This window comes from Crocodylus porosus, unplaced genomic scaffold (assembly GCF_001723895.1).
Source record: "Crocodylus porosus isolate Cpor-Errol unplaced genomic scaffold, CroPor_comp1, whole genome shotgun sequence".
NCBI classification, from domain to species: Eukaryota; Metazoa; Chordata; order Crocodylia; family Crocodylidae; genus Crocodylus; species Crocodylus porosus.
The window spans coordinates 72,835,506-72,850,935 of record NW_017728909.1 but is presented as its reverse complement, the minus strand read 5'-3'; the positions used below and the strand labels follow the sequence as shown (position 1 = coordinate 72,850,935).

The following is a 15,430-nucleotide window of genomic DNA, read 5'->3' as shown; positions in this document are numbered from 1 at the left end:
CACTCCCCACTTCCCTGCCATGGCTGCAGGCAGAGGGGGCCTGGCCCAATGCGGGGGAGGGCTGGGCCTGAGGGTGGGGAGAAGCTGGCTGGCCACAGCAGGGGAGGTGGGGGGCGAGGGGGATCAGTAACCCAGACCAACATGGGCGAGGAGGTCTGCTCCTCTCCTCTCTCACTACTGCAACAGGGCCAATCCTCCCCCCACTGCCGCCATGTTGGCCTGCTCTGCAGTATCCTGACCCCACTCCCCTCCATGCTCCTGCCACCACCTCAAAAGGTGGCAACCCCATTTCCCCCTCTCCACTTCATTCCCCCCCCTCCACTTCGATCCTGCTTCCCCCTCTCTGCTCCATTGTTGCCACCTGCGGGTACCAGGGCAGGGGGGAGTGACCTCTCCCCCCCATTCTGTCCCCTCCATTGCCATCGCCTCCAGGGAGCAGGGCAGGGACTGGCAAGACCAGCTGCGCTGGCCTCCCCCCCATCCCGTGTCCCTACCATCATGGCAGCACTCCACCAAGCCACCACCTCCTGTCCAAATGCTGTATTTGCAGCGAGTGTTTCAGTCAGCCAATCAGAGTGCATATAAAGCATGACGGGCAGTGGCTTCTATAATATTAGAATTCCTCTTCTGTCGCTACCATTGACAATCAAGCCAGATGATATAAAAATAAACAAATCCTTTGTCATCCCTTAGCAGCCCTTTGGTTCTAAGAACCAACCAAACCGGACTTCTGAAGCACAAAAATACACGGGAGTTTGTCCCACTGGGTGTGGAGACCACTCAAAGGTACTAAAGAAACAGCTGCCTTTGGTCATGACTTGTTTAGATTTCTCAAAAGTATTTCAACTCCATTGACCACAATCAGAAGGCGTTTTTTTTATATTTTCTCAGTATAAGAGTTCAAAACCTAGACCCAGGGTTAAAGAGGTAAACAGGAAAAATACATAAACATATCTTCAGCTAAAGTTATCATTAAAATTTAATGATTCAAGGTGTCAAGGAATGTGAAGAGTAGAAAAATTTAATTGCCTTCGTGCCAACATTAGAAGCCTAGGTTTTAAGCAAAAGCAGCAGAGATGTTCATTTATTAAAATAATTTTTTCATCATTGGTGAAACCAGGCAAAAAGACTCAGATGATCAGAATATTAAAAAAAAAAATCTCACAGCCATTATATGCAAACAAAGTATGGTCCCACTAGACAACATATATACTTGATGCCTTAAAAGAGTCAGTTTCCCAAATCAGAAGACAATTATTAATTAAAATTTGAGAAGGGGGAAGGAAAGAGAAAGAGAGAGCATTGAGAATTAAGATTTACTAGACACCCTGAAAAATAAAAACAAATCCTAACACAACCCTAAATTCCATAATCCTAAAGTCCCTGGTTTTAGTGCGGAGGGGGTGGGGAGAGAAGAACAAGACATTCATAGAAGTACAACCACATATTTTTCCTTGGGGTGTGTCAACTATCAGAACTTTGCCTAACATACCATTGTATCAATACAGCTCCACATGTGTAAGTTTTATAGTGCATATTAGGGGTGCACCAATAAAGATTTTTTGGGCCCATGCCAATGGCCAATTATTAGGATCTTTTGGGATCCTATGACCCCAGCTTTGGGATCCTATGACCCCAGCTGACTTCCTGCCCTTCAGGTGGGGGGCTGGAATAAATGATCTTCCGAGGTCCCTTCCAGCCCTAGTGTCTGTGAAATCTATTAACAAATCATATCAGCCAATACCGATCCAACTGCCAATATACAGCCTGGCAACTTGGAGAGCAACTTGGTAAGTCTGTTGGGGGGGAAGGGGGGGAGGGAGGGGCAGATTGAGGGCCCCGCAGTGAGGGAGGGAGTGGGACTGACGCTGCCCTGCCAGGGCAGGGTGCAGGACAAAGCTGAGAGCGGTTCATCCAGGGGGCGGATCCTGTCACTATGTGCATCTCCAAGGGAGCCATGGGGAGTGTCTGCCCCCCAGATCTGTGTGCATGGCAAGGTTGCACTGATGCTGTGGGCTGGGGCCAGCACCGGGCTCTTCCTGGCAAGGGGGCTGGGCCAGGGCTGTGCTCAGGGCAGCCAGCAGTGGTGCTAGGAAGGTCCTGGCTATAGCCACCCCAGAATTCACTGTAGCCCCCCTCTCAGCACAGCCCCACCTGCACTCCCTTCCTTACCACATGGGCCTCAATCTGCCCCCCATGCTCCCTCCCCCCAACAGATTTACCAGCCAGATGCTGCTCTCCAAGCTGTTGGGCTGGCCACATGCATGCTGCAACCACATGCATTCACGTGAGTTTTATGAAAGACATTATCAGCCACATCAGCCAAAAAAAGCCAATTGCCGATTGTCCAATGGCAGGCTTTCACCTCAAAACCCCGCCCCTATCTGGGGTAGAGGCTTGTCTCTATCGTTGTATGTTTTTGCCAGTCTCTGGTACTCATCACCTTGTCTAAGCAGTTTTATCTTTTTTTCTTTCTTTCTTTCTTTCTTATGCTGTCTTCTGCACCAAGACAGTTTTAGCACCTTGGCTAGTGAGCTGAAGTCCACCACAATATCTTGCTGGACTCTCCCACATGTCCACGATCTCACCTGCCATGACTTGTTGTTACAGGAGAAAAGAGAATGCTGGGGTGGTGCGGGTTTTGACACTTTTGCTCTTGAAATCTGTCTTAGTATAGTGAGGGCTCCACCAACCTTTAACACCCAATGGAAGAGGTGAAGGTATAATTCAATAGTCTAGACAATCTGCTTCTGAGCAGTACAAAATGCTCTGTGGGTCTCAAGGTCTGGCCAATCAATAGCTCTGATGGGCCTGGTTGTACTTTACCCAGTTTGGAGCCTTGCACAGACCTGCCATTAATCCTAGACATTTCTTTTACTGGCCGATTGTCCAGATAGTTGCAAACACACTATCTATCTGGGATGACTTCCCTCTCACTCTAATGAAAAGGAGAACAGAAACAAACTGGCACTTCTCTGACCTTATATTCCCAACTTTATGGTTCCCTTTTTCTTCAGCCCTGCTATTAGGGTCTTTATAGAATCTTCTAACTGCCCCCCTCTCTCTGGGCATTTCCTTCAGGGTTCTCTCCTTTGGCAGCTCCCTCCACAGAGCTGCTTCTTTTAAACCCGATCTCCATTGCTTTCTGAGTGCCTTCCGGTCTCCCTGACATCTCTCTGCCTGAGTCAGCCACTTCCGGTTTCTGGTGTTCCTCTTTTGTCTGCTCCAGGCCTCCTTTTATCTTGGAGTTCCGGCTGACTCCCCCTCCCCTCCTGAAACACCAGGTGAAGAATAAGCCCTGCAGAGTTCTTTGCAATTCAGATGGGACCAATTTACTTCCCTGGGGCTCTTCTCTTTCCTCACACCAATGATGTCAATTTTCCTTTTATCGGTGCTGATACAATATGGACCAATATATTTGTGCACCTCTAGTGCATATACATGCATATTTGAGGAATTTGTGTATAATGATAATGTTAAAGCATAGAAGACATACATTTGCATTTTGAAGAATAATATATTACTTTTCAAGGGCTTAAAAAAAAAAAAAAAACTTTGCTTTTCATTATGCATGCTTCTAAGGCATATACAATCCTGAACGTTACTTCTGCAAACTTCCAAGATGGTCACTTCTAGCTGAAAAGCCCCATAATATTGCCCAACATATAATGTAGATAAAGCCTAATCAGGTTTGCCCATCAGCCTCTTCCACTCGGATGCAGTCCTCCCCACAGATGGACTTCCAACCCTTTGGAGCTCACAAGGCTTCCTTTTCTTTTCTTCAGTCTACCAGGGTTATTGTAAAGTTCATATAACTTCATGCAGTCTCACGTACACCTGATGTCACACACAGTACTACAATAGTAAACTCAGTAAGACAGATTGCCTCAGTGGAGAAACCGCAGTACTGTTTATGTGAGATCTTCCTTTTCATTACTCTAACGTTATTTGAGAGCTTTCAGTTGGTGCTAGCTGTTTATTGCTAATAACGCGAAAAGATAAATCTAAAAGAGTATTACTATGGCAATAGATTGCAGCTGATGCTATATTTACAACCAATGGTAAAATTATTGTGTCAACTACATGGATAGCAAGCTCCACATGAAAAAAAATTCCAGATCCAGCAACATATGACGACTAGCAGCCAACTGCCTCCCAAGAGAGGAATTTTGAACCTAGGTGCTGTGGCTCTCTGACTCTGAATTCTTTGCAACAGAAAAATTGCTCTATTCATTTTTCTTTACTCAACAAATGAGCATAAACTAAGAGCTGACATTTTCCAAGGGGTGTCTAGTATAAAAGTTAAGAACTAGTCTTAAGTGAAGACAAAAGTGAAACCATACAAACTCTTCTGAACAGAAGTCTCGTTCTTCCTTACTGCTGGCCTCTGTAGAGGTATGGTACTCAGCAATAATCTTCAGAATAGACTAAATAATCCATCTTTTCTTGTTCCTCAGACAAATACCATTTCAAATCGGCATAGTCTAGATTAATCAACTGTAAGAAAACCTATCTTGACATATTTTACAACTCTGAGGACATTTACACTGACACTGGAAAAAGTCCCATTTGGATTGCTGTAGACCAAATTAAGGAGGCTGAAGAGAAACTGAACTCTGCTCCACACAATACCATCCAAAGAGAGAGAGACAAGCTTCAAAGACTTTTGAAGGAAAATCTCTATGAAGAATTATTCATATGGTACTGGCCTGAAACTAGTACTAGCTGTTCTGGCTGCTGGTTCCTGTTTTCAAGTTTTGCCCTGTAACATCCATATATCGTAAGCCAGAGGTGGGCAAAATGCAGCCTGTGGTCTGGATGTGGCCCATGGGTTCTCTCTATCCAGCCCACGGGGCCCCTCAAAAATTTAGAAAATTAATATTTATCTGCCCCTAGCTGCCTGTCATGGGATCCTCGATGGCTTGCCAAAACTCAGTAAGCCGGCCCCTGCCCAAAATAATTGCTTGCCCCATCCAAAGCTCGCTCTCTCAGTGTACAAATTCATCCTGACTGAGAAGCACCAAAGTAAATGCTGAAAAACTTGGAAAAAATACAGGTTACATATTGTAAATCAAATTATTTTGCAAGGAAATAAAAGGTGATAATGTAAGTATATTCTTAAAACGTATACAAATGTGTTTTGGACTAATTTTTGTACTAGTTACAAGGATGACTACTGAACTGAAAACTTTTACATTAATTTTTATGGTTCATTTTCTAGGATTTAAATATACTGTAATGAGGTTTAAAGTGCACACGTAGCAAGCTACCCAGCCTGCTGGCATCTGCAGGCAGGTTCTGCTCCACGAGAAGCCACTCAGCTAGTCCTCCCAAATAACTCACAGTATTTAGGCAACAAACAAATAAACAAAACAAAATGCTCTGCCCCGGGTAAGAGGAGGGGAGTCCTTTGTCTCTGGCCCAGGAACAGCAGTCTAGCTCCTCTCTGTAGTAAGCTGTTTTGCTTAATGCTTGCTCTGTGGGAGCTCCTCTCTTGCTTACTCTTCTGGGAGCTTTTTAAGCTCCTAGCGTGACACCCCTGCCTATCCAGTTACTTCCATAGTTTGTTCTGGAATAGTAGGATGCTAAAAAGCAAGATTTAAAACTGAATACTTTTAAGACTGCAGAGCCAGGCAAACTTATACCCAAGAGTTTTAACAAAAACAGCCCAAGAACAACCGCAGCTGGAGTACTGCGTCCAGTTTTGGGCTCCACAATTCAAAAAGGATGTGGAGAAGCTTGAGAGAGTCCAGAGGAGAGCCACGTGCATGATCAGAGGTCAGGAAAACAGATCTTACGAGGATAGGCTGAGAGCCATGGGACTCTTTAGCCTGGAAAAGCGCAGGCTCAGGGGTGATCTGATGGCCACCTATAAGTTTATCAGGGGTCACCACCAGGATCTGGGAGAACATCTGTTCACCAGAGCACCCCAAGGGATGACGAGGTCGAACGGTCACAAACTCCTGCAAGACCGTTTCAGGCTGGACATAAGGAAGAATTTCTTTACTGTCCGAGCCCCCAAGGTCTGGAACAGTCTGCCAGCGGAGGTGGTTCAAGCACCTACGTTGAACACCTTCAAGAGTAAATTGGATGCTTATCTTGCTGGGATCCTATGACCCCAGCTGACTTCCTGCCCTTTTGGCAGGGGGCTGGACTCGATGATCTCCCGAGGTCCCTTCCAGCCCTAATGTCTATGAAATCTATGAAATCTTTTTATGATATAGGTAACCATAAGGTAGTTAGCCCAACAATCACAGACAAAAATGGAAAGGTTGATACAGTAAAAAAGTCATAGGATAATAAAATTAATGTCATCCAAACAAATTCATTTAAAAAAAAATTGGCAAGTTTATCAAGTAAGTTATGCTCACACAGTATATTCACACTTTTCTCAAGCATTTCACCTAGGACATGATGCAATAAACGTAATTCAAAAAGTAACCGTAAACAGAGAATCATGATCCAATATGGGCATTTCTAGTGGGGTTCCTCTACAGCAATATTTTCAATCTGAAGTTATTTAATATCTTTGTCAAAAATGTAGAAGAATTTAAATAAATCACTGATGGAGTTTGCAAATGACAATAATATGCGAAGTGGTAAAGAATAAACGGTAACAAAACACAATCACACCATGGCAGGGATGATGGAGATACCCCACTGGTCTGGAAATTTGGTGGCAAGATAGCATTGATAGCTGCAGGTTCTGGCGACACAGCGATTACCACGTTTACATGAATTCAAGACAACCCCAAATTTAAGATAACCCAATAATTAAATTTAAAATTAAATATACGTGCATGGGCGACTGGTGCCTCCTGAGTCAGGGTGGGCACTTGCCCTCCACCGGCCAGTCAGTGATCAGGAGGAGGGGGTGGCTGATCATGCGGACCGGCCAGTCATGTGCGCCAACCTGGAAGTGCCAGCAACAGGCCTGGATAGCCCAGGGGTGCACCCGGAAGTGCCAAGAGTGCTTCTCCTGGCACCCCTACTCCTCAGTCGGTGCTCTTGGGGGGGGCACCAGTGCTCCCACCTTCCCCCCCACCCAGCCCCTAAGTGGGGAACTCTGGCTGAGAGGGGGTGCACCAGAGCTCTCAGGGGGTGCACATGTACCCCCATGCACCCCCTAGACTTCGCCACTGTATACATGGAAAATTTATAAATTTGTTATAATTTTCCATGTATAGAATCTAATTATTCAGGGGCTGTCTTTATTTCCTCTCCCCCCACTGCTACAAGGGGCAGATGGGGCAGTCAAGCAAAGAGGTCAATCAGCTTGCCCCTTGCTTGTGCCTACCCTCCTGCCACCACCACAGCCTTAGCTTTCCCTTCCCCACTATGCTACCTCTCCTGCCCCCACACCAGCTTCTGCTGTTGCCCTTTCCCCTCCCCCCTCTCCTCCAGCATCTCTATCCCCACCCTTCCTCCTCCCCTCCTTCCCGCAACATGTACCCTTGCTCTGTGCCAGGAGGCTCCATCCCCATCCTAACCTCATCCACTGAGCACAGTTCTAGTCTAGCCCATTACTACAAGACCAGGCTAGGGCCATACTCAGTGCCCCAGGCTGCAGCATGCACAGAGCTTGCTGGCACAAAACAAAGGTGGGGAGGAAGGGAAGAGGAGCAGAGGCCGTGGAGGTAGGGAGATGTGGGGGGAAAGAGGCGACAGTGGGGAGACGACAGGGTGCAGAAGCAACAGAGGGCAAGAATCAGGCAGCAATTGCGGCTACATCTCCAGTCACACAGGTAGAGGCTGGAGCCCAAGCCACAACAGCCACCTACCCCTGCACTTCCCTTTTACTAAATTCTAAGATGAGAAGCTTTCCCCCCCACATGCTAAATAGAGAAAAAAAAAATCACCTTAGAATAAAGTAAGTACAGTAATGCTACTCATCCCAGCCCCAAATATCCAGACTCATGGGAAGGCCTGCAGAGCATAGAATCATGATACACAGCAGCATGGAATCACATCATCTGATCCATCAGGTTGAAAATCTGGTGTTGGAAGGAGTGGCAGCTGCTGGGGCTCCAGAAGCCAGAACAGTTAACACTACCACAACCAATTTCTAACCCTCTGTGCCAGATGACATGGCCCCAAACCACTCATCCAGCCTGCAGACCAGCCCCACCTGGGAGGGGGATGAGGTGGGCACCACTGTACTTGAGCAATCTGTATCAGTTAGCTAGTCTCATTGAAAAAACCCTGAATTAACACAGTCAACTGTAAGGTCATATCTTAAAACAAATAGTGCAGAATCACACTTGCAGGAGCAGTGATTGTATAACAAAGGGAAGGTCATGGCAGATAACCAAACTGAACATGAAGTTCCAATCTGGTGTTATCACCCCATCATTTAAGTCTTTAAATCCAAAAATTTGTGTTAAAATAAATGTTTTGTTAAAAGAATGGAGATATGCTTAAGAGGATATCTGAATTACTTGGTGAAATTCTATAGCCCTGCAAGATATCAGAATAAATTTATCATAATACACCCATCTGGCCTCAAAATTCAATGAATATTTGCAGCTTGGACATCTTTTTTAAGACTACAACACTCCTAAAGGCTTCTCTCACCAATCCCCAATGTGGTCATTGACATTTATTTATAACTTCAACAGTGTCTTTTTTTTTTTTTGCGTTAAGATAAAGCTTTGAATGTAATATGGATTTTTGGTGATGATGCTTGTGTACATTGCTGATTTTGAAAAATGGCTATTTATATGTATGCGAAGTAATAGTATGATTAACTGCCAACATCCCTGAAGAGCTTATAAACATTTTAATATGATTTTACAAATATTTTCATGTCTGCATTTAGTCCATTTAGAGCCCAACATCTCTCCTTCCTACTGTTAAAACTCTCCCACTTCCAGATGTTTTTCATCCGAGTGATCTAGACTTGACAATTTAAAATCTGCATACAGCAATTATGAACAGTAGTGTAACTAGCAGTGGGTGAGACAGACACCTGCCTCAGGCTCCAAGTTAGGAGGGGTGCCAGAATTACCCCCTACCCCAGTAAAGTGCACACCCTGGCAGCATACCCATGCTGAAAACTCCCAAACAGTTCCTGGCTGCTGCTGCTTTAAGAGCAACAGCTGGAGCAGCAGCTACTCGAATGCAACTTATTAGGAGCTTCCGATATGGGTATAGCTGGCCTCTCCCCACCCACCACTCGGAGAACCCATGCCTCTCCTCTCCCCACCCCTGCTCTTGGAAGCTGTGAACATCCCCCCCCAACTCTCAGACTGGTGTGCTACCCTCCCCTCAGAGGGTTTGAACTGAGCACCAACTTCCTCTATGAATGCTCATTATATCCACACCATCCCTCCAAAATAATAATATGGTTATGAGACTTCATGTAGCACACAAAGGGTCCTCTCTGTTCTTTAAAACAGTAGCACAATGATAATTCAAAGATCCTATGCATATCAAAGGCATCAAAATATTTTTTTTCCAAAGAGCATGACTTTCAAAGATGGCAAATCCCTTCAGCCTATACTGAAGTAAACTGAAGTAACAGATACTTCATGACAAAAAAAAAAACCCTCAACCTAAAACATTTTGAGGCAATTTTTGAGTAAGTATTCAAAAGTGAAAAAGATTTTTTTCCTATCCCCTGTCACACATCTCATCTCCTCTTCCAAAAAATCCACACTCCTCCTCATCTGTAAAAGCAGCACATAAAAGCAATTTCTGTATTTCCATTTGACTGGTACAATTTATAAAAGTTTGGGAAGAGGAGGGAAAAAAAGAAAGTTAATGTATTAAAATATACTCTCTTTCCAAAGTATAATCTGTTCTAATGTTTGGCAGTAAATTATCTGAGCTCAAACCATCAGATGGGAGGTTTTATAACCAAATAGTAGTGTTCTACAGAGCTGTCATACCCTGGTTAAATTTTTGGGCAGTATGGCAGGAGTTAACACCACTAAGATGTATACCAACAGGTAGAACATGAAGGGAAAGTGTGATGAAGTATACTCTTCAGTTAACTGAAACAATAGCCAGCACCAAAAGCAGCTCCATGCTGCCTTGGACTGGAAAGACTTAAGTTACAACTAAGGTAGCATACTGGTAGCAGGAAAACTCTTCACAGAAATTAAAAGTTGATTATAACTAAGGAGCTTAGGGGGGAGATGGCAGGGGATGAAAAATGACTAGGGCAGAATGGTTAATATTCATTCACATGCTTCTTACCTGTACATCTGAATCCTGACTTCCACTTTTTGATGCAAACGAGCAATCCTCAGGATCAACTGCAAGGGAAACTGGAGCAGATGGAAGAAGTTCTGAGAAGGATCCTTGACTGAAATTTATGGCCTCTGGATTCCTTTGACCATCTTTGACCGATTCACTCAGATTGATCACAGAATCTCGTATGTTTGATATGATCTCGTTATTTTCTGCCAACAAACGTTCTAAATGGTCTATTTTTTCTTGCAATATTGAAAGCTGACCCTGTATTTAAAAATAAATAAATAAATAAATAAAAATCCATTAGTCTCCAGTTCATCTCCTTCCAAATCTAAAGGTTTAGAATTCAATTTTAAAATTCTACTCAACCAGTATTTTATAGGGGAAAAATATTAAATATGCCTTTGTTTTGTACATGAACCATAGAATAAAGGAAAGTTTCTTAAACTAGTATATAAAAATCTTGTGTCTAGAGAGAAAAAAAAGCCAAAACAGGTCTTTTCTTTTATAAACATGACTTCATGCTACAAATATTTAAACAACAACACAAAGAGTCTCAAAGGTCATATTTTATGGTTTCAAGTACCAAACTGATAACAGAAAATAAATACAAATACATATAGTCAGAAATGTCTGAGTTAAACTTCATTTCCCATCATTTTTTCCTAGCCTTTTCATTTATTGGCATATCTGTAAGTAACTGTGAAAGCCAGTTTTTTATGGAATTACTTAAATTCTTAAGTGGAATTAAAATAGGCCATAAATTTCTGCATCTAAAATGATCTTTCAATGTGAAATGTCATAGTTTTATCCTTTCTGAATTTTAAATATACACTTAAACAAAAAGTGGTACTTGTTTTCTTTGAGTATAAGAAACCCACTAGATAACTGACAAAGAACAGAAGAGGCTAATAATGAAGCAAAAACTGAAAACTGCCTTGTTTAGATAGGTACAAGAATTGTTCATAGATCAACGTTTTTGCTCAGTAACTTCCTCAATCCCTTAAACAGTAAGGCCACTCTCACGCACTGGGGGCACAGGTAATAGCATCACAATAAATGGCAATTTAAACAAGTTAGTTATTGACCTACCCCAAATATATGCAAAACATTATAATGTTTCACAAAAAAAACTTCCACAATATCAATAACAAAGTCTATATATTCAGACTTCTAACATAACGCTAAACAAGATGAAAATGCTTAAAAACAACAACTGTATTTTAATGAATCCTTTTTAATGAACGCTTTTATCTGATGCTGAACTAGCGTTTATGAATTAAGTGCTCACATTTTAGCAGTACCTTGCTATCTCAATTGTTCAACACACCTGCTCTGAAGAGCCATAACCAGGAATTTTGCTCAATTTTTACAAGTGCTACTCTTATTTTTATGGTACATTATGAAGCCTCAATGTCCCATAAGATCAGAGGCTTAAATGGCAGAAAGAGCAGTTAATTCCTAAAACACTGGTAAAACTATAAAGAGAATGTTTCCTACCACCACTTTCTTGAGGCATCCCCTTCTCACATCCTTTTTAAGGCCCCAATTATTTTCTTCATTTGTCAAAGTAGTTCAGATTTCTGTATTTCAGTTTGAGGAGGCCTAATTGTACCAAGTCTTTTGTTTAAAATGCAATTAGTAGCATTTTAAAAGCCTTTAATATTCACTTTTTTGTAGTTAAAAGAACTAACGCTTATCCTGATAGACAAAATAAACTTGACACCACTATATAGCCATTTCCACGACATTTAGCCTTTATAATAATCCGTCTTTACAAACCTGTAGATTTCATTTTAAAAGCTTACTAGCTCACCTTTTAATTTTAAGGGCTATTGCATATCTGTAATGTGTATTCCTTCAGCCTGTTTAAGTTAATCTTCTAGTAATACCAAATACCAGAATGTAGCAGAGCAGAACAGACATCCTACTTATTGCTACCCAAACCACTTATAACGTGCCAGCTACTTCATGTTCTGCCAGTATACTGTTTATTTACATTATACATAATAGCAATGACCAACCTTCTATCCTTCCAAATATTTGAGATATTAGAGGCCAGGTTAAATCAACTGGTATATAGGCCACAGAACCTTAAGAAGATAACTAAGATATCTGTAAAATTTATAACAAAACAAAAAAAAAGAAAAGTCAATGCACGTGTGGTAGTATTGTGTGGAAAAATAAGTGTAGTCCCATGCCCTCTGGTGGTACAAAAGCCAAATAAATGAAGCCAAAATCTCTGCAGTGTTTTCTTTGCATTTGTGTATCTATGCTTGGCACTTTGTTTTGTTTTATCTTATGCAGACAAGCAAAAAACAAAAACTGTTTTTATAAATTACATGATACATAGATTGTCAAGCAACTGGCTAAACCTGATTAGGATACTGCATACTTCCCAAATGCCTTGATCTTTTTGACTTCTCAAGCATTTATACAAGGTAATATACCTGGTTCACTACAGGTTCCCTTAAATCACCAGAACTATCATTTATCTAGACAACAGAATGTTGCACAAACCTGTCCTACCTTAGCTACTATGTCTCCACTAACATGAGATCAGGTCATTATATAACCTCTATATTCCCTTCCATTCACCATTTTATAATACTGGGAAGTTTTTGATTGATGTTTATTCATTAGTCTGTTTTCTTATAGGAAAAAGATATAGACAGCGTTCCTGTTTGGATTAATTATATCTTATAAATATGCTTCTCACAGATGTCATGACTCTTAAAACTGCATTAACCACATACCTATTTTTAGCATTTGAACACTGTTTGGCCCTCAACATAATTCATATTATGACCAACAATCCCCCAGCCTCTAGCCAATACAAAATACTATTAAAACCTATATCCCTTTGTTTTCTTTAAAAAGTTTAAAGAAACATCTTTTTATAACCACCTCTCAAACATACCATTCATTAACTTCGCCTAACCCCAAATATGAAATGGAAAAGCTATAACAAAAACCTTAGTCCAAATACACTGATGCCATATAAGTTATAACCAATAAACTAGTACCATAGGAAATCCCAACACATGCGTGTTGTGTAAACTACTGCCAGTAAATCACTATTGTAGGAAGAATTCTTTTGGGAACACTTTTTCCCAGTTTAACTTTCACTTTTTTTTAATGTGAAATTTAAATCCCACAGCACTGCAACTTAAAAAGATCTATTTTTAGATAAAGTGCTATAATGAGCCTGAAATGGACATCGGTTACCAGACTGTATTTATTAATTATAAAAAACACTACCAAAACCTATTTCCTGCATTTTATTTAAAAATGTAATTCTAGTTTAAAACCTCTTGCCCATTCAAAATAACTTCTATACTAAACAAGAGCACATGTCTGGGCTGAGGTTGCCTGGGCCCAGCCCTGTGTGCCATCTCAGCCTGACCCTAAGCACCTGGATCAAGCTCTGTAACGCCTTAGCCCAGCACAGCATCACACCTGGCCCAAACACTTGATCTAGCACACAGGGCCACAGTATCCAGCCCACCACACTCCCCACAAGTCTGGAAATTTACCAGTAGGAGAGTTGCAACTAATGCTGCCACTACTACCCCTATACCAAATTTTCAGACCCATGGGAGAGCTAAGGGCACCAAACCACACAGCTCTGCAGGCTGGGGGTCAAACACCCCCTGGTCATTGGTAAGAGAGACTCCTCTGTAGCAGGGGGCATGGCCCTCTACCCAGAACCTCTTGAGCATATACTGACAACATTTTATAGAAGCAGGACGTTGGCTGCTGTGGTTCTCCTGATTTACTGGTGGCCAGTTAGGGTGTTAGGTCTATGTTGTCAGGGTTGATGGTAGTCATATGTAAAGTTTAGATTATATTTTATGTGGGATGGTTTGGATAGAGGTGATCCTGCCTCAGGCCGGGGGCTGCAGCGGATGACCTCTGGAGGTCCCTTCCAGCTCTACTAATCTTACCAATGTACTGAGGGCTACAATGAAAAAGAAATACCCACCCATGCTTGCTTCCCTTTCAACAGTGTATGCACCAACTCATTCCCCACCCTACTCATCCAGTCACACAAACAAGCGGGGGGGCTATTACCTGAAGCCGTCAGACTAAGTAGCTACTCAAACAGTTACTTCTGCTCCCTCAGAAACTCCTGAGTCCCAAATTTTCATCACCCATCTCTCAGGACCCTCTCCCTGGCCTGCTCTACTACTGTACTTGTTGCTAATTGTTCTGCTGCAGGACACAGACTGTGGCTGTCTCTGGACCGTTGGACTATCTCTGACCGTTTTTTTCCCCCCACTTCAGGATCTTCTTTCCAGTAAACTCTGACAGGCACCTTAGCCCAACTAAGGGGAAAAGCCCTGGAAAAGCGATGAAATATGATATTGTTTTGTTTAGGAAGAAAAAAAAAATGTCTCTTGTCTTTAACGTTCTGCATCACAACGCAACCTACAGCTGCAACTTTCCTCTCTCTCATGTGTTTTTATAGTCTCTCCCCCACTCCCCATCTGTCGGCTTGCAAGTAGCATCTTAGGTCATCAAAAGTGGTCAATATATTTAATTAAAAGGTTAAAAAGGAAGGTTTTGGCCTGATGAATGGCCCACAGACTACAAAAAAATTACCAGTAACAGTCCAGTAACATTAACATCAAAGCGCACAGTGGTGGAAAATATTTAATTGCTAGAGACTCCAAATTGAAAGAATGTTTCTAAGCCTTTAGGCAAAAAAATCATTAAGGTATGCCAAGATGTTTTGTTGCCTGGTGACTGATCAGCAAACCAGTGACTGGAAAGGACTAATAAGCCACAAAGGAGTGGGGGGGAGGTGCAGAATGGGAAGTCTGTCCACCCAAGAAATCTCATGGATCAACTTGAGCTTCTCCAATACAAAAACATTTTAAAATATATTCAACCTAGAGTAAGTGAAAGGGGAGTAGGGCGAGGAATAATTAGGCAAACACAAACGGACTGCTGAACTAAGATACAGAACTCTGTCTTTTCAAGATGCTTCTTCCTGGACAAACAAATGGGCAGGCAGTACCAAGGGCCTTTTGCAAGTACTCTGTATTTAATACAGCCAGGGGTAATATAGTAGGACTATAATCAAAGTCATCTCAGAGAAGGCTTTAACGTTAATGATGAGGTAGGGGGTTGGAGCATAAGAGAAAAGTGCTGCATATAGAGAAATGTGCGACACAAGTATGTGTGCATGGCCCTGTATCTGCACGCATAGTTCAGTTTGTAATCTCAA

The 15,430-nt window shown here is 42.3% G+C and overlaps 1 protein-coding gene across 1 annotated transcript in view; it reads right to left on the bottom strand.

Moving 5' to 3' along the window:
• The window catches only part of MAN2A1 (mannosidase alpha class 2A member 1), a 225,671-nt gene that overhangs the window by 202,448 nt on the left and 7,793 nt on the right, over positions 1–15,430 (bottom strand). Inside the window, exon 2 of the mRNA XM_019532463.1 lies at positions 10,201–10,461. Coding sequence (XP_019388008.1) covers positions 10,201–10,461 — 261 coding nt within the window. The remainder of the gene's footprint in view (positions 1–10,200; positions 10,462–15,430) is intronic.